Source organism: Natator depressus, chromosome 1, assembly GCF_965152275.1.
Source record: "Natator depressus isolate rNatDep1 chromosome 1, rNatDep2.hap1, whole genome shotgun sequence".
Lineage (NCBI taxonomy): Eukaryota > Metazoa > Chordata > Testudines > Cheloniidae > Natator > Natator depressus.
Window position 1 is genome coordinate 306,482,602 of NC_134234.1, and position 25,751 is coordinate 306,508,352.

The 25,751-nt window shown below is 42.3% G+C and overlaps 2 protein-coding genes across 2 annotated transcripts in view; one reads left to right on the plus strand and one right to left on the minus strand.

The window, feature by feature from the left end:
- Nucleotides 1-291: 291 nt before the first annotated feature.
- NDUFA5 (NADH:ubiquinone oxidoreductase subunit A5) lies at nucleotides 292-11,176 on the minus strand. Its single transcript, XM_074942349.1, has 5 exons — nucleotides 10,924-11,176; nucleotides 9,967-10,011; nucleotides 7,882-7,998; nucleotides 7,019-7,084; nucleotides 292-2,189 (listed from the first exon to the last, which is right to left on the minus strand). Exons 1-5 carry the CDS (start codon nucleotides 11,149-11,151, stop codon nucleotides 2,088-2,090), a joined length of 558 nt encoding a protein of 185 aa, XP_074798450.1. The 5' UTR covers nucleotides 11,152-11,176; the 3' UTR covers nucleotides 292-2,087.
- Nucleotides 11,177-11,767: 591 nt separating this feature from the next.
- ASB15 (ankyrin repeat and SOCS box containing 15) overlaps nucleotides 11,768-25,751 on the plus strand; it is a 38,188-nt gene continuing 24,204 nt past the window's right edge. The window contains exons 1-5 of the mRNA XM_074942348.1: nucleotides 11,768-13,054; nucleotides 13,753-13,858; nucleotides 14,838-14,932; nucleotides 15,718-15,840; nucleotides 24,138-24,273. Of these exons, the coding sequence (XP_074798449.1) occupies nucleotides 15,831-15,840; nucleotides 24,138-24,273 (146 nt within the window). The 5' untranslated portion in view covers nucleotides 11,768-13,054; nucleotides 13,753-13,858; nucleotides 14,838-14,932; nucleotides 15,718-15,830. The remainder of the gene's footprint in view (nucleotides 13,055-13,752; nucleotides 13,859-14,837; nucleotides 14,933-15,717; nucleotides 15,841-24,137; nucleotides 24,274-25,751) is intronic.

Sequence of the window (25,751 nt, forward strand, 5' to 3'; positions counted from 1 at the left end):
AGCCTCCTGGAATCCTCAACATTCTGGAGCTCTTATTTTTGTAGGAGTATCAACTCAAAGCAGGGTCCCAGTCAATGTCAGTTTACTGGTGTAGTCTGATAATTTGCTTAAAATAGTACATGAAATATTTCACATATGCAGTTGGCTACTCCTTACCTGAAAATACTTATATTGAAAATAATACAGTGCACAAGCTAGCCATGTAGACAATCCATTACTTTAGCTTTCAAGTCTAATTGCATTTATTCGTAATCAATTTTCATAGCAGGGATTCCAACCCTTTGTAATAATACTCTTCTAAACAGCAGTGCTAAAACTTCTCAGTTTATGTATTTTTTTAAAATGGGAATAAAACAAATAGCCTTTGCAAAACAAGGGTGGGGGTGCATTTGGGAAGAACAGTTTAATCAAGTGGCTTAGCAAGTGAAACATGCATACTGTGTACAGAGTTCTAGCTTCACCATATCCTGAGCCACGCTGAAAATGCCTCTATCACTGACTTTTTCTTTGGGCTTGTTAATTATCCCCCGCAAGAGGTCAACTGCCTTAGTATATACCATTAAGGTGAAATAATTTCCACATAACTACCCAATATTTTGGGATCTTAGTTGTAGTCTTTGCTTATGTGAAGAACTGTTATCCAAAATTTGAAAAGTTTCAATTGGTCCCCTGGTTTTCCTGTATGCCACTCCTATCCCTTCAACATTCACATTTTAGAAAGCCTGTGGATCAGAACTGGGCACAGATTTCAAGTAAGTATTCACCAATGTTCACGTAGCAGTAAGAACAATTTTTTATGTACTTAATTGCACAGTGCATCCTGCTTGCTAACTTCATGGTATCTGCACAATGAACTGCAGATTAGAGTTCTCCTGCAACATTATCCAAGTCCCTAAATACAACAGTATTTAGTTAAGGAAATAGCCTCTCCGAAACTAGCTGTTTTACATATGACTGTACTGGCAGTCTATTAATCTAAATCTCTGATGCTCACTGTGACTTCGTCTGTATAAAACTGCATTGTTAGCTCACATACTGTTCCTCAGAGGCTATAGGTCATGTGCAAACTTGAAAGCATTACTTGGATCATGGTACTGAATAAAATAGAATGAATAAAAATAGCCTCAGCTTTGATCCCTGTGATTTCTAACTGTTATACAGGGCATTTTCAATGTTGAACTCTACAGGTTTATTATGCACATTGAAATCTTTTCTTCACAAATGACCTTACTCTATTCCCATTTAAGTCAACAGGAAAAACAATCCGGCCCAAACTCTCAATTATGAATGTCAAGGTCTTGTATCTGAAGGCTATATGCCAGTTTACAATCAACACAGCATTAGCTGAGTTATAGATGCATTTGTATACTCTAGGATTATCCCCAGTGATTCTCCAAGTCTCTAAATCCTTAAAAATTACCAGCACACTATCAAACAAAATTCACGTGTGTGGAAGGGTAGTGGAACTTTAAGTTTAGTACTTTTTGCCTCCATTAGTTATATAACTTTGGTTGCAGACTTGTTTTTTATTATTTGCCTTTTCCCCAGAGTGACTTCCAAAACTTTACAAATTTCCAATTTAATCAAAAGTATCAAACGGACACAGAGTTTTATCTATATTTATCTCACCACGGCTGATCATTAAGCATTTATGTAAAATCCAGTTCACCCCTTCCTCTTCTTGTCTTAGCCAGTTCAGTGTAGCCACAATCCAGAGTCTGAGACATGAAAATTGGCTTCCATGGTGATAAAATGTCAAGAAGTGGATCAGACAAAAAAAGAAGGGTAATTACACAGAAGAAAGTTTCTGTTTCTATTTAAATATATTTTTAATCAGCAAACTAGGAAAGAAAATAATCATATTGCCCAATAGCTTAACAAAGTTTTAGTAAAGCATTTTTGCAAGAAAGTCAGACTGGACCTTTACATCCTGCTAAATGTAAATAGATATTGAGGCAAAACAAATCATATACAAAAGCTATTTTCTTTAACTTAAAGACAAACAAACAATTTTCAGTAACATGATACTAATATTTAATTAAGTGTTTTTTTCGATTCTCAAATAGTTACAGACATAACGCTGACTATTATATTGGCCATCGCCATTGGTCAGTAGGAGGTTCTTCAACTAAAGGCTCCCATGGTTTCCACTGTACCATTTTTCTTGCCAGAGAGAGCTCACTTTCAGCCTGTCGATAAAAATATACAAGAGATTCTTAATTTTAATTATATTCTGAGATATTGATCTAAGTCTGACTAATCTATAATTGGAGAACATATTTTATGAATTTACAAGCTGTTCGAATAACAAAGTTCCATCTAGAATGCTTTGCAAGCAATTCAGCCATTGGGCCAATGGATCACAAAGCAAAGCCATAAATTCTATTCTCATATCTGAACAGTCAATGAAGCTCACTGTAATTATGATAGAGTTCAAATTTACAGGAGTAAGTAGAATGGCACTGCAGGTATATTACGAAAATGCAGAAATTTGCATTTCTACCTACCCTATACCTAAGGCCATACCAAATTCATGGTCAATTTCAGAGTCATAGGATTTTAAAAATTGTAAATTTTAAATATTTAAATCTCAGATTTCACCGTGTTGCAATTCTAGGGGTCCTGACCAAAAAAAGGAATTGTGGGGGGAGTCTCAAGGTTATTGTAGAGGGGTTGCAGTACTGCCACCCTTACTACTGCACTGCTGCTGGTGGCGGCGCTGCCTTCAGGGCTGGGTGGCCAGAGAGCAGCGCCTGCTGGCTGGGCGCCCAGCTCTGAAGGCAGAGCTGCTGCCACTAGCAGTGCAGAAGTAAGGATAGTATTGCCACCCTTACTATTGCACTGCTACTGGCGGGGCACCGTCTCCAGAGCTGGGTGCCCGGCCAACAGGCGCTGCTCTCTGGCTGCCCAGCTCAGAAGGCAGGATAGAAGTAAGGGTGGCAATACCGCACCTCCCCCAAAATAATCTTGCGACCCTCCCTCCCCCCCCACAACCCCTTTTTGGGTCAGGACCCCAATTTGAGAAATGCTGGTCTCCCCGTCAAATCTGTATAGTAGAAGGAAAAAGCACACAAAGACCAGATTTCACGGGGAAAGACCAGATTTCACGGTTTGTGATGCGTTTTTCATGGTGAATTTTGTAGGGCCCTAACTATAGCTATTGTACGAACATACTGCTCATGACATAACAAGAGTTCTCTATTTGGGACAGAACCTCTATTTTAAATAGCTAGAAGTTTGCAGATTAATAATTTGATTAGTTGAACACGAGTGAGAAAAAACTGAATAAAAACAGAATAGCAGCAACCCAACTGCTCTTAAAGGCAAGCAGAAAACATAAATGCTTATTTGTATTGCAGTAATTCCTAAGGGGCTCCAAGGTAGGTGCTATACAAACATAACAAAAAGATTCCTCTGTCTTGAAGAATTTACAATCCATTTGTAAAAGGAGATTAATCAGATGTTGAATTAAGGCCGATTTACAACTAAATTAAAACAAATTATAGAATTATATTATATAACCCCAAATAGCATGAATAAGATCATTTATTACAAACATACCTTTACCCTGGCAACCCAAGATCAGACTACTCAACACCCACTCCAAGTGACACTGCAGCAAACTGTTTCCCAAACTGTGGGTCAGGTCGCCTAAAAGCAGTTCAAGACCATTCCAAGGGCAGAAATGGTCTTAGCTCCATGTAATCACCAGAGCAACTCAACCCACATCTGTGGGGGGAAACAATTCACAGAGAAACTCCAGGCTCCAAGGGCTGCTCCGTCACCTTTCCTGTCTGACTGGCACCCAAAAGAGAAGGAGTCAGCAAAGATTCCATACTCCCAACCCCACTGCAAAAGTGCTTCCTAACTGAAGAGCAAAGAATGACCAACACCTCTTTTTAAACCACCCACCTTCCTGTCTTCCCTCCCTCCTCCATCATGATCATGCAGTCAGAGAACATAACAAGCAGGAAAAGTTGCTCAAGCACTACACTTCTCCTCTTTGGCCCACAGGAGTACTTGAGCACTAACATTGTTCCTCTAAGCCAAGCATGGATCCCTCTTAGGGTCGTATGTGGGTAGGATAGATACTCCTGGGGGAATTCTGTGCCACTGTGCATGCAGAATTTGTACACCGAGAGTGTTGAATTTCCTTTTTCTCCGCCACAGAAATGGGCTGCAGAACTGTTGCAAGTAGAAGATACTGCCGGGGTGGGGAGGAAGGAAGGAGGAGTTGGACGGTTCCTGGCAGCTGCAATTCCCAGCATGCCCTGAAAGAAGGGGGTGGCACACTAGCCCAGGACCCAGCATCAGGCTGTTTCTCCCTCTGGCTTCCCGGGCTCTGGGGATTAGGGTGTGCGGGGGTCTGGGCTGGTGGGGGCTGCAGCTAGCCTCTGTGGGGGAGGGCAGGTGTCTAGGCTTGGATGCCCCCACAGCTGGGCTCTGGAGGGGAAGGGATGCGGGTGTCTGGGCTAGGGGGGCCCACAGCGGGGCTCTGGGGGATGTGTACGAGTGTCTGGGTGGGAGGTGCTCTGCAGCTGGGCTCTGCGGGTTGGGGGTTTCTGGGCTGGGGGGGCACCCCACAGAAGGGCTCTGGGGAAGGAGGGGACACGAGTGTCTGGGCTGGGGGGGAGAACCATGGCTGGGCTCTGGGGGGGCGGGTCTCTGGCCCCCTGCTGGGCTCTAAGGGTTGTGGGGGGGGGGGGCGGGGGGGCGGCAGAGAAACAGGATCTTCTTTAACTCTGTACTCCTGGGGGAATTTTTTGTGTGTCTGTATTCTTACAAACAGTTGCTGACAGGTATTTTGAAATAAATTACCAAAATACTTGAAACTGTCCTGATTATATAGTGTTATTTTTGACAAAATATGTAGAATTTGTGTGCAGAATTTCCCAGTGCAGAATTTCCCCAGGAGTAGACAGAAGAAATATGAAGAGGGGAGGAGAAAAAAAAATCCACAAGAATAAAAGAAAGAAAGAAAGAAAGAAAGAAAGAAAGAAAGAAAGAAAGAAAGAAAGAAAGAAAGAAAGAAAGAAAGTAGGAAACAGACTGAAGGGAAGTGGCAGAGAAAGTTAGTGCAGGGGGATGGAAATCCTCAAAAATATAAAGAGCACTGAAGTTAGACTAGACAAAAAGACATGTGAGAATAGAAAAAGTAGGTAGGCCCTCCACAGTTGAGCAACTTCAACTCGCTAAGGTTGGAAACTACTCCTGGCATATATTATGCTGATAAAGTCACAACCACCATAGAATCCTGCTGGAGAACAGAGCCAACCTAACTGCATAATTGGGGTTGAGGGTGGTTAATTAAGCACTTATCTTTTATTACTGTATTGCCCACTTATTAAAAAATATATGCCATCAAGAGGATAACACTTTGGGACAAAAAGTAATTGTATAACTGTGTTCCACAGTTCAAAAACCTCACAACTTTCTTGACTCAAAAGCTCCTGAACAACATATACCATAATGTCATTAAGCAAGAACTGTTATCTGCAGCTTCAGAGGACCAGAAGGTGAGGACAGTTTTACAGTACACTGTTGCTAAACAGTCTTCTCATTCGCTGTTTAGACATTCAGCACAACCCCGCAACTAGTTAATTTTTTAAAAATATATACTTTCTAGTCACATTTATGATTGAAATCAATGTACTTTTCAGTTCCCATATAACAGAAGCTGTCAGCAATTTTGATCTCAGAAACTGCTATTCTATAGTAGGATTTCCCACACTTGAAAGCAATATTTAGTCCTAAGTACACAACTCCAATCATTAGGAGTTCCGTCTGCAAATCTGAGAGCAAAATTCAACCATTAGCGCATACTTCCCATAAGATAAAGGACTCCGACCTTCACTAATGTAAGGTTTGTCAAATAAGTTGCCATGCAAAGGATCATTATTAGAGAAAGTAACAGAGTTCATGGGGGAATAGTATGTTAATGTGGGATCAGGGAAGTTTACTAGTTTTTCCTTTTAGTTGCATCATTTCTGCCGTAGGGTAAAAATCAGTCATCTTTACTACTCAGTACTTAATATCTGATGTTAAATATTAGGATCTGATTTTGCCATATCTTGAAGAAAAAAAAAAGTTCCTTCTTTTAGTTTTCTTGACCTTGCTTGAACCAAAGACTGGTAGAAAGTGTCATTTTTATTCAGAGAGTTTAAGGCTAGAAGGACCACTAAATCATCTAGTGCAGGGATTGGCAACCTTTGGCATGCAGCCCATCAGGGAAAGCCGCTGGCGGACCAGGATGGTTTGTTTACCTGCAGCGTCTGCAGGTTCGGCCGATCGCAGCTCCCACTGGCCGTGGTTCATTGCTCCAGGCCAATGGGGGCTGCGGAAAGTGGTGGCCGCGGAAAGTGGTGGCCAGCACATACCTCGGCCCATGCCGCTTCCCGTAGCCCCCATTGGCCTGGAGCAGCGAGCCGCAGCCAGTGGGACCTGCGATAGGCGGAACCTGCAGATACTGCAGGTAAACAAACCGCCCCAGCCTGCCAGCGGCTATCCTTGACGGGCCGCGTGACAAAGGCTGCCGATCCCTGATCTAGTCTGACCTCCTGCATAACACAGCCCATTAATTCACCCAGTTATCCCCAAACTGTGCTCAATAGTTTGTGTTTGGCTAAAGACTATTTCCCAGAAAGGCATCCAGCCTTGATTTGAAAACATCAAAAGATGGAGAATCTATTACTTCCTTTGGTGGCTTCCTTCAGTGATTAGTCATATGTAGTCTCCTTGTAGAGACCATCCTCACGGTTACAAGGGCTAATACAGTACATGGACTGAATCTTAAATAGCTAAAAGCACTTTTTACTTCCATGCACATATGGATCAGGCAGAGCACATTCACTTCCTTCTGTGATGAAAATAATGTCTGTTTAGAAAAGGCATGCTGCTATTATATATTTAATATACTGTTAATGCTAGTCATTTCTCTTTTCACAGAAGAGCAAAGAAAGCACTCATATCTAGTTGTCGCCTTTCAGCAAAGGCATTTTTAAACAATATTCAACTTTACCTGTATTATCACTTCTTCTATCTGACCACTTTTCATTTTGTCTTCTAGTTTTTCCACATTAGGTTCCTGTGAATTCAGGTAAAATAAAATAAATGTTTAGTTTTATTTTAAAATATCAAGTGCAGAACTTAAAGACATAACTTAAAATAGATCATACAGTGTCCAATTCTTCCTAAATGTAACCACTCAAATGAGTTAGCTTCAAGGTGACCTATTTTACACTACAGGAATACATGATTCCTGTACTGTTCTTTCCTGCTATAAGCAATGTCTCACTGACAATATAAAGACAGTCAAATACCCCCCAAAAGTTATTTTACTGCAATTCAGATTTAGCAAAGATAGCAAAAATAGCATTCTGTTGTACTACAGATTGTCGACGGAAAGTGGGATCATAGCTTTCTGGAGAAATAAGATACTCATCCTTTCAACAAGTCACTGTAGTCAAACAAAAGCAAGAATGCAACACTAGAACGAGCTATTTGACCCTGGCCAATGGAAAAGTGGTTGTTCCAAAAATGTTGAACAGCAAGAAAGAGCTAAAATAGTTCATTTGGTAAAAGAGTGAGTGAGTGTAAATAAAATAAAATACCTGGAAGTCTGCTATTCTGCAAATCTTCAGATAACTACTTTCTATTTCTATTTTTAGCAGAAATCAGTGATAAGACACCATTGCTATTTTCTAGTTAAATACACAAAAGAGTAGTAGTTTATGTAATCAGAAACAGTATGTGACCGTGATCATCTCCCTGAAAAGATAACTTCTATATGTTCTTTGAAGATAAACTGAGATTTTGAGAATACTATAGTCTTTGCTGTACAAACTTTGCATATAAAATATTTACAAGTAGTGCTATACTTACTGTTTTTACCATGTTAAACCGCTCATTTACAATCTGTTCAGTGTATTTCCTATATGCTGCATCTTTGGGGATGTCCTGCAGAGCAGCGAGAATTTTTGTATACAGTATCCTCAGGTGCTGAAATGATTGGAAGAAAGGTGCAAGTGTGTAAATAGTAAATGACCGTTAACAGAAATATTTAAATAATTTACGAGCCCACAAAGTAAAATATAGAGAACTGCAGCATTCAAATTCACACTGGCTATACCAATAAAGTAGCTGGGTCTGAGTGCAGGATTCTGACCTGGGTTTGGGCCAGGATGCATTTCAATTCGGGGTTCCAGTTTGGACTCAACTGTAGAGTATAAAACTACCTTGCTAATCTTCTTGACTATTTTCTTCATCAAAGCCAAAACATATAGCCACTTCCTCCCTCCCCCCAGAGTCCACTAAAAAGGGCACCTGTTACCCGTGCCGACAGTAGAATGATTTCATTTACATTCATCAGTAGAAAAGTCTGTGGATTTGGATAAACACCCTCAGCATGTTTTTAAGAAACTTCACGGGTTAGGAAAAAATTCGCAGCAGTTGGGAAACAGATGAGATTGGGCTTTAGTAGAAGGTGGATAGCGGAACCAACAGGGTAATTTCTGAGTGGAAGGAATAGGAGTGGGAAACTGGAGGTAAGGACAAGGAGCAGAAGCAGGATTATACAGACAACAGCAGGAAAAGAGAAGGAAAATAGTGTGTTAAGACCAAGGGGTTAATTGCAGCCCTGATGAGTTTATGACTCAAATTGTTATAAATTAAAATCTGAAATAAATTTACTCTCATACAAGTTGTAAGACAGCCCTGTAGATATGGCTCTTTATCTGTAACAGTTAGTTTTATACTCCTGTTAGTTTTATACTCCAAACAACACTAGCAGTGGCACTGGCATGATCTCTCCCTAGTGGGATTATTGTGTAGTCTGAAAATTTCAATGTTTCAGAGAAAGATATGGGATTGCTGTGATATTAAACAATCAAAGAGTTCTTTCAAATTCGGTAGTGGAAAAATCTTATGTCATAGATCAGTGGCCCCCAAACTTTTACCTTGTGCCCCCTCTTATTCCTGCCTGCCCCCCGCTCGCAGCCAGGAGCTGAGCTGCTGCTTCGGGGGGGGGGGGGGGGGAACGCAGACGGGTAAGGGGGCCAAGGCTGAGGCCACAGCTGGGGGAGGTCGAGAGCACGGGGCAGGCTGGGGGTCCCGGGCAGGGCCAGGAGCAGAGCTGGCAGCTGGGGGCCAGAAGCGGAGTTGAGTGTTGCTCTCTCCCCACCCCCCTCATGGGAGATGGCCTGGGCCTCAGCACCCCCCCAGGGGGGCACATCCCTCACAGTGGGGGCCTCTATCCTAGATGAACTAGCAAGCTACTTCCTTAGGAGTGCCAGTGAGAATTATCAAGAGATGTATTCTTTGTATTACAGTAATGCCTACAAGCTACAGTCTTGAGCCAAGGCCCCACTGCACTGGACACTATACAAACCTAACAAAATGTGGGTCCCTGCTCCAAAGAGTTTACAATCTAGACACCGCTCCTGCCCCGTAGATCAGGTATTAAATATTACAGCAAGATTAGTATCGAGCTGCAGAATCTATTATTTGATCTGGGAAAATCTATGTATGTGGAATAATAATTACATTTACAAGCCCCCAAACCTAAATAGTTGCACTCCATCTGGTAAGTTACACAGTTCTTTTCACCACTTTAGGGCTCTACAAAGAAAAATATTACTACTTCATGTTTGAAAGGCCTTACTGTAAGTGATTTTGGAAATTAATTGTTTCTCAGAAGCAACTACCAAGTTAAATTTTTATATTTATAGAACAAAAAACATCTGCAAAAGATCTGCCTTTTTTATTTTTAAAAGAAAACCTTTCCAGACCATAGCCAATATTCTCCATCAAACAAAGTTTTGGAGCTGGTCAAATTCTGGATTTCAAATAACTGTTCTCGCTGTAGGATCATAAGATACTTAAAATATACACATAAGTCAAGCAAAACAAGTGAATACTCTGATTTTCAGTCCATTTCAACTAGATATTAAAAATATACTTGAAACATACCTCGTGAGGCGTCTCAGCTACAGCTAGTCCCACGAGCCCAGTGGTCTGCACAAACAGAACACATTTAGTAAGTGAAAGCATTTATTTCAAGTCTTTTTGTAATACACACTATTGACTCATAACTTCAGCTGAACGGAAGCACATCGTGGGAATTACAAAATGTGGAGTTAAGGATTAAAAAAAACAAACCCACGCATATCCTGGGAGCTGCGGGCCAAGATGCTCCATCTCCCTTTGCTGAGGGCTTGTCTTCACTTACAACACGGCAGCTGCACTTCTCCCATCCGCATACATAATCCACCACCCCAAGAGGTGGTAGCGATGTCGATGGGAGACGCTCTCCTGCCAACATAGCGCTGTCTACATTAGGGATTAGTTCAGTATAACTATGTCACTCAAAATCCACGTCCCTGAGCAACATAACGATCCCGGGCTAGGCCAGGTCTGTAGCGCAGACCTGGCCAGCACCGCGACGGGTGCACTACAAACACGCAGAGAAGGAGGGGGGGGAAGCTCACGTTAAGCAGTGTGTAGAATTAACGCTTTCTTTCCCGGCTGTCAGACTGGCTATTTCTCTGTTTTGCTCCCAAAGCAAAACGAGCAGCCAGCACCCGCGGAGCTGTCAGCGTCGGGGACTGTCCCTGCGAAGGGCCCTTGCCAGCGCTGGCTGCCCGGCGCGTCCCGAGGATCCTTGGCTCCCATCGGAAGCGGAGGGGGGGGGGGGAGTTTCACCAGGCCCACCACCATCAGCCCCCGCCGGCCGCCAGGCCTGCCCTTGCCCAGGCAGGCACCGCCGCGCGGGAAATGGGCGCAGCCCGTGGGCGACCCGAGGCGAGCAGCCCCTAGGCGGCGGCGGGGAGAAGCCGCCCCGCAGGACCAGCCACGCGCCCAGCCCTACGGGAGGGGAATCCCTACGGGCGTGGCGGTGAAGGAGAAGCCCACGACCCCGGCCCTCACCTTCTTCAGCGCCCCGGCCATGGCTGCGGCCAAGCAATACAGCACTGACACCAACCGCCGGGGACGGCCCAAAAACGCGCATGCGCCTCGTGATATCTTTGGGCTGTTGGTTAGAGGACAAGCCGGTGGAAGCTGAAGGCCGCTTGCGCCTAGAAGGCCGGGCCTGAGAGCGAGGCTGTGGGAGTTCTGTGTCTGAGTGCGCATGCATATGCGGCACGGTAATCGCATGCGCCGTTTCTGAGTGAGGCGGGCCTGCGAATGGAGGATTGGAGAGCATGGGGAATGCGCATGCTCTCGGCGCAAAGAGTCAGTAACAAAATGAACTTGCGCGACCTGCGCTCAGCGGCCGGGGCCATGAGTGGCCTGTACAGCGCTGCGTCTGTGTCTGGCGCCCTCTGGCGGATGGAGGGGGAGTCACAGCCGCAGGAGGGCTGACTGGCTGCAGGCGGAATGACGCTATCTAGGTGTCAGGAAGCGAGAATGGGGCCTGCTGGGGGCTCTGGAGCGTGCCAGCTTGTGCCAGCCCCGGACGGGCCGTGTGACGGGGGAATCGCGGCCCCCTGCCCCCTGGACATGCTGCGTGATGGGGATCTCAGCCCCCAGCACCACGGACACGCCCACAGGCCCGTGAACACACTGAATGCATCCGATGAAGTGAGCTGTAGCTCCCGAAAGCTTATGCTCCAATAAATTGGTTAGTCTCTAAGGTGCCACAAGTACTCCTTTTCTTTTTGCGAATACGGACTAACACGGCTGCTATTCTGAAACCTGCAGGGCAGGGGGTCTCCACTTGCCCCATCGCCAGCGGCGTGCCAGTGACACTGACAATCCCCGTGCCAGCGAGAGACAAGCGATGATGTGGTTCTGTAAGCGGCTGGTGCGCTGTGTCCCTGCCACCAGTCGCTGGGGCCCTACGGAAGTGCATTAATACTGTGTTTCCAGGGCTGTCAGCGGCGGACGCTCAATGGAGGGCTCTTCCCTTGGGATGCTCCTTGACGTGTGACACTGGAGTCTGGGGCTGTCCATAATTTATATAACACACTTTTGGTGATTTTCAAGACTCACCCTTTGTAACACTGAAACAAACATGGAAAATTATGGAACCCCCTGGAATGCAATACGTAATTTTTGGTGAACACCAGAACTGCCTTCCAAGCTAGGGTAACCATATGTCCCAATTTTATAGGGACAGTCCTGATTTTGGGGTCTTTTTCTTATGTAGGCTCCTATTACCCCCCACCCCCATCCCAATTTTTCACATTTGCTGTCTGATCACCCTATTCCAAGCTCTCTCTGTTGTGATGACTGAATATGTTGGGCCAATTCTTGGGCCCAATGAAGTCAAAGAGAGTTTTTCCACTGACTTCAGTGAGATCCGAGCCAAGCTCTTAGGACCTGATCCAAAAGCCTTTGCAACCAATGGGTGGTTTTCTTTTACTTGGGTAAGGCATTGAGGGTGGTAGGGTTGTGTATTTATGGCAGGTGCATTCTCTGTGCAGGATGGGACATTAATAACATTTTATGTCTCTGAAAAGTGTTTTATATGTTTTTTGGAAGCACTTAGTGATACCTACAGTTTGATAGTTATCATATTAGCTAATGAATCAAAGCATTATTTACATACATTTGGAATACATCAAAATGCACTGCTGAGAACATGGAAAAGAATTGTTTAAGATTTGGGGTCCAGAATGACACTGCAGGGATCCCTGCTTCAATTATTTTGATGTAAATAGTGTTGGTAACAAGTTCAAATCAGTTATTTCTGGATTAGATATCTTAATACTGGGCCCAAAACAGCCTCCATCGATCTGAAAACGATCCTATATGGGTATTTTTGTGCAGGACTGAGCTATGCCACTATAAATTTGTTTACTAAGGACAGACAAAGACAAACAGCTAACTTTGCTTCCTCACTTAACTAACCCACTACTCACTTCATCCATTCATTATGCGTCACTCTATTTTTCATAGTATATCTGAATATAATTTTGCAGTGCTGCCCAACTACATGAAAGCTGGCCTAGTTTCTACATGGGAGCTGTTTCGTTTAAAAAACTTCAACATGGAAACACTGGGAATGTCTCATGTTTTAGCTGCTTCTATGAACGTCTCTATAATGCTACTGTAGGTAAGGTGGAAATTCATATGTTCGGCCACATTCCTGACTTTCTGACTCATTTTGCGCAATAGTCATCCAGCATTAACGGAACAAATTGATTTTTACATTACAGGACTGTAAATACATAAAGTCGAGCAAGTGAGTAAAGTACCTGCAATAATCATCTACCAGTACTTTAAAAAGCCTCTAGATTACTCTATAATTTATCTGTTGTCTCAATAATGAGTTATCTGTGTTGACTATCTTGACTATCTTATACATTCTCAATGCACAATAAATTAACAGCATCATAAGGCGGCCTGAGCATAGCCCTTTCTGTTGTGAATTGACCCCAAGATGTAAATTCTAACAAACTACCTCAATTTATCCATATTTGCCAATGCAGGACTCTGGCTGAGATTCTGATCTCACTTATACTGGTATTACATCCAACGTAATTAAATTAACTTTAATGAAATTACTGCTGATTTAAACCATTGTGAAATCAGACTCAGACCCCAGGTGTGTACATAAACTGCAAAACCGGGTGTAGTTTTTCAATTTAAAAGAGAAAAAAGTCTGCATTATCCTTGTATTATGCATATGGACTAGTGCTGGTCATGGGGTTATGGTTATGTGACAAGAAGGGAATTAGTGGATTCAGGGGTCAGCAACAATAAGAACATTTCTGTGTTCTCAAATGAGAAATTTTTTTCCCTTACTATCAGCTTGTTCTAAGCCCACTGTAGGGAAGGTTCTCTGCACTAGTCCTGTCCATCATACTGAATGGTGTCTCTGGAACCTCACCACACTTGGTCAAGTAACATGGGCAAGGTATGTCACTGTGAACAAAATTTATTATTATTAATTTATGTATATTGCAGTAGTGCTCGGAGTCCCTGTTTAGAATGGGGACCCCATTGTTCTTTATACCGTACAAACACATATGAAGATGGGGCAATGGAGCTATGACAATTTGTCTCACCCTCATTTTACAATCTAATAAAATTAATTTAATCAGAGTGGTTAAAGGAAAGGCAGAGATATGGGAAGCTTATGGTCCTTAGCCTGTGGTCTAATCTGGAATGAGTTTAGTTTAGTCACTTGTGCCTCAATAACTATAGCTGGATACATGGATAATAAAATGACCAGGATTTAACTCAATCTGCATCTGAGCTGTGTTTTTGTAGGTAAATAAATTAAGTGGAGAAAAAATCCAGTTTGCCACTCACCCTGTGGCTGTGGTTTAACTTGCTAGATACGAATATCCTTGATGGCATTACTCAGAGCTTCTTGGTCAGACTTGTCAGCATTGGCTATGATGCTGTGTCTCCAGCTTCTGTTTTAAAATGGAAATTATTAAAAGACTAGGATTGGCCATCATGGAATCTGTAAATCTTGGTGTCACATCAGGCTCACCATGTCTACAAAAGTTTGAATAAGTGAGAGATTGGGAGCTATTTTGTGACACATAGCGATGTGACAAGATCTGTCACTGTAGAAGACTAAATATTTGTACAACAGCTAAACCTTTCTTGGTTTTATTTCTTTTTAACTATATGTATATATGTTAGTAAATTTTGTTAATACAGTTAGTGAGTCTAAGTTGGCAGATCATTTATTTTCTTAACAAGAGCTGTTTGAACCAATCAAGGCACAGATAATCTTATTATACCAGTCAGACCTCATGTTACTTTTGATGAGATTCTAGAGAAGTCGTGCATAATACTTTCCTGTGGGGTGGAGTCTGCTTATGTTACAGTTGTACGAGGTCAGACCTTAATTTAACTCCCAACTGCGTATTTAATTTTAGAAAAAGCACAAGACACACCACCGTGCAGGGTACTATTCCTGTCTGTTCAAAATACAGGCCCCAGAGTAACAATGACAAGATGATGGATTGAAAAGGTGAGAATATGATATGTTTTATCTGTATCTTGCCAATTAGCCTAATGGTGAAGTAGATTAAAACTGTGAATAATGTGTAACAGAGTGAATCCAGTTTTAAACTGCTATTAATTCCTGTATTGCTGTGAATAACCTCTTCAGGCTGGGATACCTAAAGGCCTTCCAGTTATAGAAAACAAAGTTAGGACTGCTTAGTTTATTTCAAAAATGTGAAATCAGATTAGTACGTCTCGTTCGCATGCACTAAACATCTGCCTGATATGCTTAATAGTAATAAATCCTTGACACATCTGTTTCTAAGCAAAGACTCAATTTCCATGATTTGTGAGTATTTCAAATCTTTTGGTCTGAAAGAGAGTGGCTTGAAGTGGAACAAATTCTTTTCTATGAAAAATGATCCTTCCGGTTTAGAATGCATAAAAGCTCAAAAATTTAAAAATCTGCAGTAATCAGTAGTTTCTTGGGAACTTGTTTTTTCAGAATAAAATAAAAACAAAACAATTTGGTCTATTAAAAAAAATCTGGAAAATATTCTTGATCTTATGAGACCACTGTGTCCGTGCCTGAACAGTAGAATTTTCTAGAAAAAGCAACAACTGTCTCATCTAGCAATGAGCTTGGTCTGAAAAATGGAGAACAAATTGTCCATGGGTGAAGGAAAGGGAATTTGCCACTGCATCTTTTAACGGCCTCTTTGCTACTTTATGTACAAGTGTATCAGACAAAATATGCTTTTCGTGTGGCCTAATGTACCAGTGTTCTGCCATATTCCATTGTGATCCTAGTGCAACGTTCACATTTCATCAGATTGTCATCACCTCAACACAGCATCGGACCAGCAGTGATATAGCAAGTCAAGCACCCAAAGCGTTTATAAACCTCCATCAATGTCCACCACATGCACTTTGGTGAGTTATTTACTTTATCGTACTTGTTCTACCATGTCACAGCCTCTTAGCCACTGTATTAGCTTTTTCCCTTTTATTATTAATTATCATCATCGTAATCTCATACAGGATAAGTGGTAATGTTTAGAAAGACACTCTGGAGAAAATATATACCAAAACCACCATTTACCTGACCCCACATTGGCTGAGTCTGTGCTCCAGCAGAGTTCTGTGGTGACTGTGACCTAGTGAATTCTGAGAAATCACAGCAGAAGAGGAGTCTATTGTCCAAGCAGGTATTGACCTTGTGGGTCTAGAAAGAAAAAAATTATAATTTTATAATAATTTTAAGTGCCCGCTTAGCTTTTCTTTTAGTGCTGAGGTGGGGTTGGGCATGCATCATATTTTCCTGAAGTGAATGGAATTTATGGTATGTTTTATTAAATTATTTGTATTTCTACAATGTGTGAAGATCCTGATCCTGCCAGGTAGTGAATGGTCTCAGTTCCCTTTGGAGTTAATGGGACTTGAGAGTACTCAGTACCTTGCGGGATTGAGCCCTACATGAACATCTACCCTACGTAAATTGTACTAAACCACTGATAGGGGCCCTGTTCAAGGCACTTGCTATCTATGGGCCTGATCCAAAGCCCACTGACGTCAATGGGAGTTTTTCCATTAACTTCAGTGGGCTTTGATTCAGGCTCTAAAGGTGTAAGGGAGTAGAAATGGTCAGGAATTTTTTGACCAAATGTTTTTTGTGAGAAAATGGCAATTAATCAAAACAAACTTTTCAAGGTAATGTTTCAGTTTTGACAAAACTGGGTGGTCCAGGATGGAATTTCTGTATGTGTAAGGGGGGAAGGAAGAGAGACCGAGAGACCCCCTCCACCAGCATCACCACCACAAGAACAGCCAATAGCCAAGGTCACTCACCTGGGGCGTAGGAAACCCAGGTTCAAGTCCTTGTTCCAAATTAGGCAGAGTAGTGGGTATAAGAGCCTGTTCATACAGATTTGATATAGCTAGATTGCTCCATAGGCAGGTGGATATTCAGAAGTTTCCTGAAGGAGAAGGGAGGGCACTTGACATACATTAAGCCTATCCATCCATGGTGGAGTCTAGTCAAAGTGTAGGGAAAAGTGTGAAGGAAGGCACAACGTTTTATATTACAGCCTAGTGTACGTATAGCACCACTGAACTGTTCTCACTGGAAGCCAGAACTGATGAATACCATTCATTTTCTCATATTAAAGCTATAGAAACACCAGTGCTAAATAACTACATGGCTTCATTGTGAAAATTCCAAGTGAACTTGCTCTAAAAACTTCTCACTTTTTAGCTGTGTGTGTAGTGGGGATAAGTTAGAGTTGTGTGTTTTGGGATATACTCTATAAATTACTGGTTCAATACTTTTAAAGACTCCCTACCCCCATGCTTGCAAGGTATAGCTGTTCTTTACATAACAGTGTACATTTATTGGTTTCTTTGTATCTAGTTAACACATTTCAATGAGGCAAAAGGGATTTTTGTAGATGCCATTGAAAGTATAGAAGTAAATGTAAAGATGAGGAGAAAAATAAACCCAGGAGAGAACTTCAAATCAAGGATTCTCTTATATGCCAGCCAAGTGTACTTCCAACAGGATGGGATGAAAGGCAGAAGTTCAGTCTTAACTTTGAATGTTCTTGCTTTTGTGGATTTAAGTCAGGCTGCCAACTTTTAATGCTATTTGAAAATTTTTATGTGATTTAATCTATAATGCATTTACCTTGAGGTGCTCATCCACATATTGACATATTTATGGATTCCTTAATAAGAGCCTGGGGAAGAGATTTGGAAAATAAACTGTCAGTCACTTTACTTTGTAGGATTGAAAAATCCTTTGTAGTATCCTCTTTTGAAGTTCAACATTGAATTTCTTCCTCTTTTGCCTAACAAAGCCTGGACAATGTCAGAAAAAATATTTGTCTACCTTTTTCTTTTGTGCGGGATCAAACGCCAAAGGCTTTGATAAACCTTTTTGCATTATGAGGAGTTTCACAACTTCTCTGGAATTCTTCTGTTATTACAGTATGGAAGTGTTTATATTGCATTAGATCCTTCCAAGAATCTTGGTCAAAATCTTCGATCTTTACAGTCATCCTTGTTTGCACAGGGAGTGAGCCTAGGACTTCAGGATTTGACTGCTTGAACAGAAATGTTACAAACAGTACCTTTTGCTCCTGGTTAAGCCTGTGCAATGGTGTGAAGGGTCTTGGAACATGATTCTGTACCCTGATGACCAGTTCATCAGATATTCAGCTGGTGTGTGAAATCTTTTTTTGAATAACTATGTTGAAGCCTGGCTCTGAGACACAAAAGCAGGGGGAGGAGACTCCATTAGAATATTCCTGTCTATTATGAGCTACATAAAGTCTGCTGAGCAGAAAAAAAAAGATTTATGTGTCCGCAAAAGCTATTTTTTATTTTTGGAAGTTATTGCTGTCAGAGCTGGCAGTCAAAGCAAAAGATGTGTATGTTTACCTTTAAAGGCAATGGGGCTGTGGTGGTGTTTTCACTTGCCTTCAGAGAGCCCACCCTCATGGGTGACAGTGCTGGCCAAGAGCCTTATGTCTGAGCATTGGGAGAGGTGTGAATTCATGCTCTGTGCTAGCGTGATAGTATTGCAAAAGCCTGAAATTGGAGTCCTGCAATGATACTTTTAGCTTCTTAGTTATCTTGACTCTGTGCCATTATTGATCAGTTTTTGTTTTCTCGAGTCTATCACAATATGATAAATAGTAAAGCATTTAGGTATAGGATTGTACCACTTGTGTATGATGTTTTAAAATCAATTTTTAGCTAAGTGTTACAATGCAAAACATCCGGTTCACAGAAGTCAGGTTAGCACTTCATGTGTGAAGAACTGCTTTAAAAAGTGACCGACAAATCATTCTGACAAAATTCCAGCAGCATTAGCAATATGCTGGATGTCCCCCATGGCCATTCTAGGAGAGGTAGTCAACATAATGCTCATTTAATTCGATTGATTAATATTTGTGCAGCACTGACAAAAGTAAGGCACTGTGAGAGTGCTAATTGGTAAGAGTGCTAGTTTAAGTTCCACAACCTCTACTCCCTCTCAGCTAGGTCCCACTAATATAAAGCCCAAACGTGCCCTAAGCTGTTGATGTCACATCAGTCAGAGAGACCTTGATGGAACACAGAGCTAGCCTTTAGAGAGTTAGGTAGGTACATTTATTTGGTACAGTTTTATTTTGCAAAAGTATTTAATATTTACATTTTGTTCCTTTTAACATAAAAATACCACATTTTAAACTTTGCAAAATTGCAGAATATAGTAAAAAGTGAATTTACCTGACTCCCTGCAGAAGGACAATTTTGCAATTGTTATTTACTGACAAGATTTATTATTTGATTTGCTATCACTAGCAAAATGCATGCTAAAGGATCAGAGTGAGAGCTGGAGCAGTGCCAGCACTAGACATAAGCAGACTAAGCAAATGCGTAAAAGCCCAAGCATCTCAAGGGGACCCCCTATTAATAATTAGTATGTGTTGTGGGGGAGGGGAGGGTCCAAAATATTCCTGCTGAGGGCCCCTAATGGGCTAGCACCAGCACTAAGCTGGAAAGCCAGGTAGGGTGAATTCAAACTTGTGACTATAGTTAAAAGGTGCGGTATATCCCATTATTAATCCACTGAGACAGCCGACTGCCCCCTCCCCCCCCCAACACACACACTTTGGTAACAGTCTCTAAGAGCCTAACCCTGAGCGGTGTTGAACACTGCACTGACTTGTGTAAAGGCATTGTGAATGTCTAGGCCCTCTCAGGACTGGAAAAGTAAGGGGAGCCCCAGATCTTCCACCTGCCCTGGGCAGGGGGCTGGGGTGCCCAAGAGCAGCCCCTGACCCATGTTCCTGCCCTCTGGGCTCCCTGGGCAGCTCTTATTACTGCCCGGCTCCTGCTTCTGGCCTGGTGAGGGGGAATCAGGAGGAAGAGGAGGAGCAGGGAGTGGGGGCCTTATGGCAAGGGGCAGGTAAGGTCCACCTCTCCACTCCCCACCCCTCCCACTGGGAAGAGGCTGGCACCGGCCCTGAGCCTGAGGCAGGTGCAGAGCAGCGCCACAAGGAACCTGGAACAAATGCTGTCCTGGAGTCATTCAGCCCGGTACTGGGACTTGTACTCTGCATTTTGGGACTGTCCTGCCCAATTTGAGACAAGTGGTCACCCTCCCCTCCCCCACAATGGTTTTGCTCACAGTTCCATAGCATGCAATGGAGGTGTGACCCAACCACTTTTAAGCAGTGGTCCCATATTAAATCAGTTTGGTGGCTGCCACAGTGTCACTCCTGCCACATGGTTACAATGCCACTCACTGAAATTTGCCCCAGCTCCCCTCCTTACGGGGCAGCTGCACCAAATTTCAGTGAGTGGGATAGTGGCCTGGCACACAGGGTCACAACATCGCTGAAATGTGGCCTGGCCAACCCTCTATCCAGATGGAAGGTCGGCCAGTCAAATGGTGCCATCACCTGGCACACAGGGAGTCTTTTCCTGTACGGCAGATTGCAGCTGAGTCCGCCAAGAGCTAACCTCTTGCAGCACCAGCTCGTGCACTATGTGGGTAAAAGAGAGGGAAGGCTCCCCAGCTGAGGGAGATGTACCTTGTAAGAGGAAGGGCAATGAACGAGTGGGGACTGGAGTGGAGTCGCTACTGTGAGTGGTGGAGACCGAAAGGAGCATCCCCTCTTTTCCCCCAAGATAATCTGAATTGGGACCAGTGCATCTTGTGTCTATTAATGATACAAGATCATTCTGATGTTCTTCTGCACAATAGGGTCTTGTATAGTTCATAAATATTATATATTATGCACAAGAACTAAACAAACTGGTGCTTAAATTTAGTCAAATACTGTTACATGAATCATTATGTCAAATTATTCACTATGAATAATTTATTGGAATGAATTTAGCCCCTTTTGTGTTTGTGAATTATTCACAAATTGGTCATTACTTTTACAATTTTTATTTGTTTTTGGCAATTGTTCATGAATAGCTAATTAAAACAAATTTTGGGTTATAGATATTCCTGATTTGGCCACACTGAGTGTTTGCTATTCACTATTCATGCAGTAGGACTGGCCATATAAGTCACACATTCCCTGATTGGATGACCTAAACTTTATAAACAGGAGTCTCTTTTTATTGTTCACAAATTTTCATGAATATTTATTTGTAACTGACAAATCTATTGAATGAGTAATAAAAAGAGCTTTTCCAAATGACATCCCATTTCAGATAGTGCTGGCAGGGTTTTCTTTCCGTCATTTTTGCAAATAAAAAATTACTTACCCAAATTTTCATGAATTAGCAGAAAAAAGTGCTTGTGATCACTAGTTTTTATTCTCAAGAATAGTCGCAAAATATTTATATGATTTATTTGCCCATCTCTAATCATAGGGCCAAATTCTGATACTTTTGCTCACACAGAATAGTACTTTACTCCACAAGCAGTCCCATTTATTTAAATGCAGTACTCTTAGGGGTTGTCAACATGGCTAGCCAAGGTGCGAATCTACAGCTCACCAGCTTGCTGCACAATAAAATCCCATGTTACTGCTGGGGGAATTCTGCACCACTGCGTACATGCATAATTAATGAGCTGCACATATTTTTAATTTTTTGCACAGAAAAAACCTTCTGCTGGTAAGTTGCTGCAGTTCTGCCTTTTGCCTTCCAGAGGGCACTGTGGCATTAGAACAGAGCAGCAGCTCCCAGCCAGCTAGGGAAGAGAAAGAGCCTGCCTACTTCACAGCGCCTGTCAGGCCAGGTCAGGAAACAGGGAATATGGGGAGACAGACAGTGTGGGGCTGCTGGGGGATCAGACAGTGGCTCATAAGGGCTAGTGTGGGAGGACAGACTGGGGCAGGGGATGAATGAGAGTGGAGGCACAGGGCCACAGGGGGGAGCGAGGTGCAGGGCCACATGGGGACAGGGGAAGGGGTGCAGGGCCACATAGGGACAGGGAGATAGCTGAGTGGGGGCACAGAGATACATGGGGGAAGAGGGTGCAGGGCCACATAGGGACAGAAGGGTGGCTGAGTGGGGAACAGAGACACATGGGGAGGGGGGTGTAGGCCACATGGGGAGGGAGGAGTGGGTGTCTGAGTGGGAGTGGAATAACACATGTGGACATGGATGCAAGAACACATGGGAGTGCAGGGACACGTGGGTATGGGGCAGATGTGCCTGACTGAATGGGAGAGGCTAGGGGTCAGCCAGGGTCTGCATGGGGGAAACTTCCAAGCAATCTCTCCTAGCCCCACCCCAAAACCTGTTCCATACTTTTCCCACCCATACCCAACAACACTCCAAGTTCACACTTAGGCTCCTTCCCAGCTATAATTTCCCTCTCCCTCAGTCCTCCATTACCCCTGACTCCCCCAAGCCTTCGCACTTCTTCTGAGGGGTGCGGGAAATATGGTTCTATATTGTAGTTTAAATGAATTATTACTCAGAGTTCTGTATAAATATGCCTAGTAAGGAATCTATTTGTCAAAAAAAATTCCTAAATCTTTTTTGTTGTCTGTATTGTAACAGACATATTTGCTGACAGGTATTTTGAAATAAATGACCAAAAATAATTGAAACTTGTGTGATTATATTGTGTTATTTTGACAAAATATGCAGAATTTGAAAATGTGCACAGAATTTACAAATGTAGAATTATGTACAAAAAATAACTGAATTCAAAAATAAAACAATGTACAACTTTAGAGCCTAAAAATCTACATTTGTAACTAAACACAAAACAATGTACAACTTTAGAGCCTATAACTCCACTCAGTCCTATTTCTTGTTCAGCCAATCGCTCAGAAGTTTGTTTACATTTGCAGGAGATAATGCTGCCTGCTTGTTCACAATGTCACCTGAAAGTGAGAAAAGGCACTCTCATTGCACTGTTGTAGCCAGCATCGCAAGATATTTACATGCCAGATGGGCTAAAGATTCCTACGTCCCTTCATGCTTCAACTACTATTCCAGAGGACATGCATCCATGCTGATTATGGGTTCTGCTCGATAACAATTCAAAGCAGTGCGGACCGATGCATGTTCATTTTCATTATCTGAGTCATATGCCACCAGCAGAAGGTTGATTTTCTTTTTTGGTAGTTTGGGTTCTGTAGTTTCTGCATCAGAATGTTGCTCTTTCAAGACTTCTGAAAGCATGCTCTGCACCTCATCCTTCTCAGATTTGAGAAGGCACTTCCGATTCTTAAACCTTGGGTTGAGTGTTGTAGCTATCTTTAGAAATGTCACATTGGTACCTTCTTTGAGTTTTGTCAGATCTGCAGCAAAAGTGTTCTTAAAATGAACAACATGTGCTGAGTCATCATCTGAGACTACTGTAACATGAAATATATGGGAGAATGTGAATGAAATAGAGCCGGAGACATACAATTTTCCCCCAAGCAATTCAGTCACAAATTTAATTAACACATTTTTTTTAAACGAGTGTCATCAGCATGGAAGCATGTCCTCTGGAATGGTAGCCAAAGCATGAAGGGGCATATGAATGTTTAGCATATCTGGTATGTAAATACCTTGCGATGCCGGCTACAAAAGTCCCATGCAAATGCCTATTCTCACTTTCTGGTGACATTGTAAATAAGAAGTGGGCAGCATTATCTCCTGCAAATGTAAACAAACTTGTTTGTCTTAGTGATTGGCTGAACAAGAAGTAGTACTGAGTGGTCTTGTAGGCTCTGAAGTTCTGTATTGTTTTGTGTTTGAGTGCAGTTACAAATGTAGATTTTTTTCCTTTGGTAAGTTGCACTTTCACAATAGAGAGATTACACTACAGTACTTGTATGAGGTGAATTGAAAAATACTGTTTCTTTTGTTTATCATTTTTACAGTGCAAATATTTGTAATAATATAAAGTGAGCAGCGTACACTTTGTATTCTGTGTTGTAATTGAAATCAATATTTGAAAATGTAGAAAAACATCCAAATATTTAATACATTTGAATTCATATTCTGTTGTTTAAGAATGCCATTAACACTGATTAATTGCAATTAATTTTTTGAGTTAATCGCTTGAGTTAACTGCAATTAATTGACAGCCCTAATTTAAACTGAAAACAAAGGGGCTTAACTATGATGTAGCAGTGTCTACATAGGATGTTACTGTGCTGCAAGCTGATGCACTCAAATTCTGGACTGCTACATAGTGACTTGCCATGAATAAAAGCCCTCAGAGTGAAGGATCATTCACCATGAATAAGAGTAGATTTTTTTTTTCTTGACAGCAGCTCAACTTTCATATAAGATGATGGATGGAAATGAGGACTCTGTCGAAGACCATCTCACTGCTTATGCAATTCAGCTTAGTATTCAAGAATCAATTGAAGCCAGTCAACCAGCATCTTCCCATTACCATGAAAGGTACTTTAGTAAGTCAGAAAGCACATACATGTGATGAGAATATAACATTCTTTCAGTGTTCTGGACAGTTGAAGTTAAAATTTTTTTTATGTTATCCTAGCATTTTAATTTTAGTTTAGCTATTTGTGTTTACAGCCAGGCACTCTATGAAGACATGACTGAATACAGCAAACCAAAATATAACTGTCTTCATTAGTTACATGCTAGTAAATAATCCTCTTTGAAGAAAATGGATGATGTACTCTCTGGGTATGTGTGACGGGTTGCCCCCACCCTCCGGGATGCCACCTGATGTACTGGGGTACCACTAAGCCCTCCTGTTCCATCCTGGGCTCCCTTACACTGTGCTGCTGAGTCAGGCCCTCAAGCAGCACACGCAGAGGTAGGGACACACCCAGCTGCAGAAAGACGCAGACACTGAAATAAGCACTGCATGGGTAGGCGTCAGCTAGGGAATTGTCCAGTACTCAAGTGCACACCCCCACTGAAGTGTAATTCCAAAATTGTATTGTCTTATGCTGCATAGAGGATAATACAGTGTAAGCTCATGAAATCCGCCCCCTCCCTCAATGTGGAGGAAGATATGCACAGCTTCCCCGCCCCCCCCCCCCCAGTTATGAATTCCACGAACTGGTTTTAGAGACAACAAAAACGAGTTTGTTGACTACAAAGGATAGATTTTAAGTGATTATAGGGGATAGCAAACAGATCAAGCAGATTACCCAGCAAATAAAACAAAAATGCAATATAAGCTTAAGATACTAAAAAAAACTGGTTACAAGTAGTAGTTTCTCACCCTAAATGTTGTTTTAGATAGATTGCAGAAGTTCTTGCGGGCAAGCTGCTCTTGCTTGCAGCTTACAACTCCAGGTATTTCTTTCACAGGCCAGACACCTTCCCAGCCTGGGCTCAGTCTTTCTCCCTGCCCCTCCCTTTGTCTCTGTTTCTTAGATGTTCACAGCAGTCATCCTGAGCAGGGATTCAGTGAAGAACAAACTCTGATTATGTCCGTCCCTTGGCTTAAATAGGTTTTACATATGGCGGGAATCCTTTGTTTTCCAGTGTGGTTCCCCCCATCCCACCCTGCAGTGGAAAAATACTGGTATTCTATCATGGAGTCCAGTACGATGGTAACTGGATCACATGACCCTGCAGTGTTGAAGCAGCCGTGATTCAAAGGCCGTTTGTAGCATCTCAGGAAGGTGGGAGATTAGCATCTTCAAAGACCTATATTTCTTCCTAATGGTCCATTGACTTGTCCCCAGCTAGCCAGCCAGACTGATTGCATTCTGTCTGGTGAGCATTCCCCGGTTGCAAATACTTTTGTAGTACAGATGTATAGTCAATATTCCTAACTTTAGATACAAAAATGATACATGCATACAAATAGGATAATCATATTCAGCAAATCATAACCTTTCCAATGATCTCATTCCTTATCTTGCACAAAACATATAGTTATGCTATAATCATATTAT

Coding starts and splice junctions, on each gene's coding strand:
- NDUFA5 (XM_074942349.1), bottom strand. CDS start 11,151: ATGCGATTACCGTGCCGCATATGCATGCGCACTCAGACACAGAACTCC. Junction 10,012..10,923: donor TGGCCGGGGCGCTGAAGAAG/GTGAGGGCCGGG, acceptor CTGTTTGTGCAG/ACCACTGGGCTCGTGGGACT. Junction 7,085..7,881: donor GGTTTAACATGGTAAAAACA/GTAAGTATAGCA, acceptor CTGAATTCACAG/GAACCTAATGTGGAAAAACT.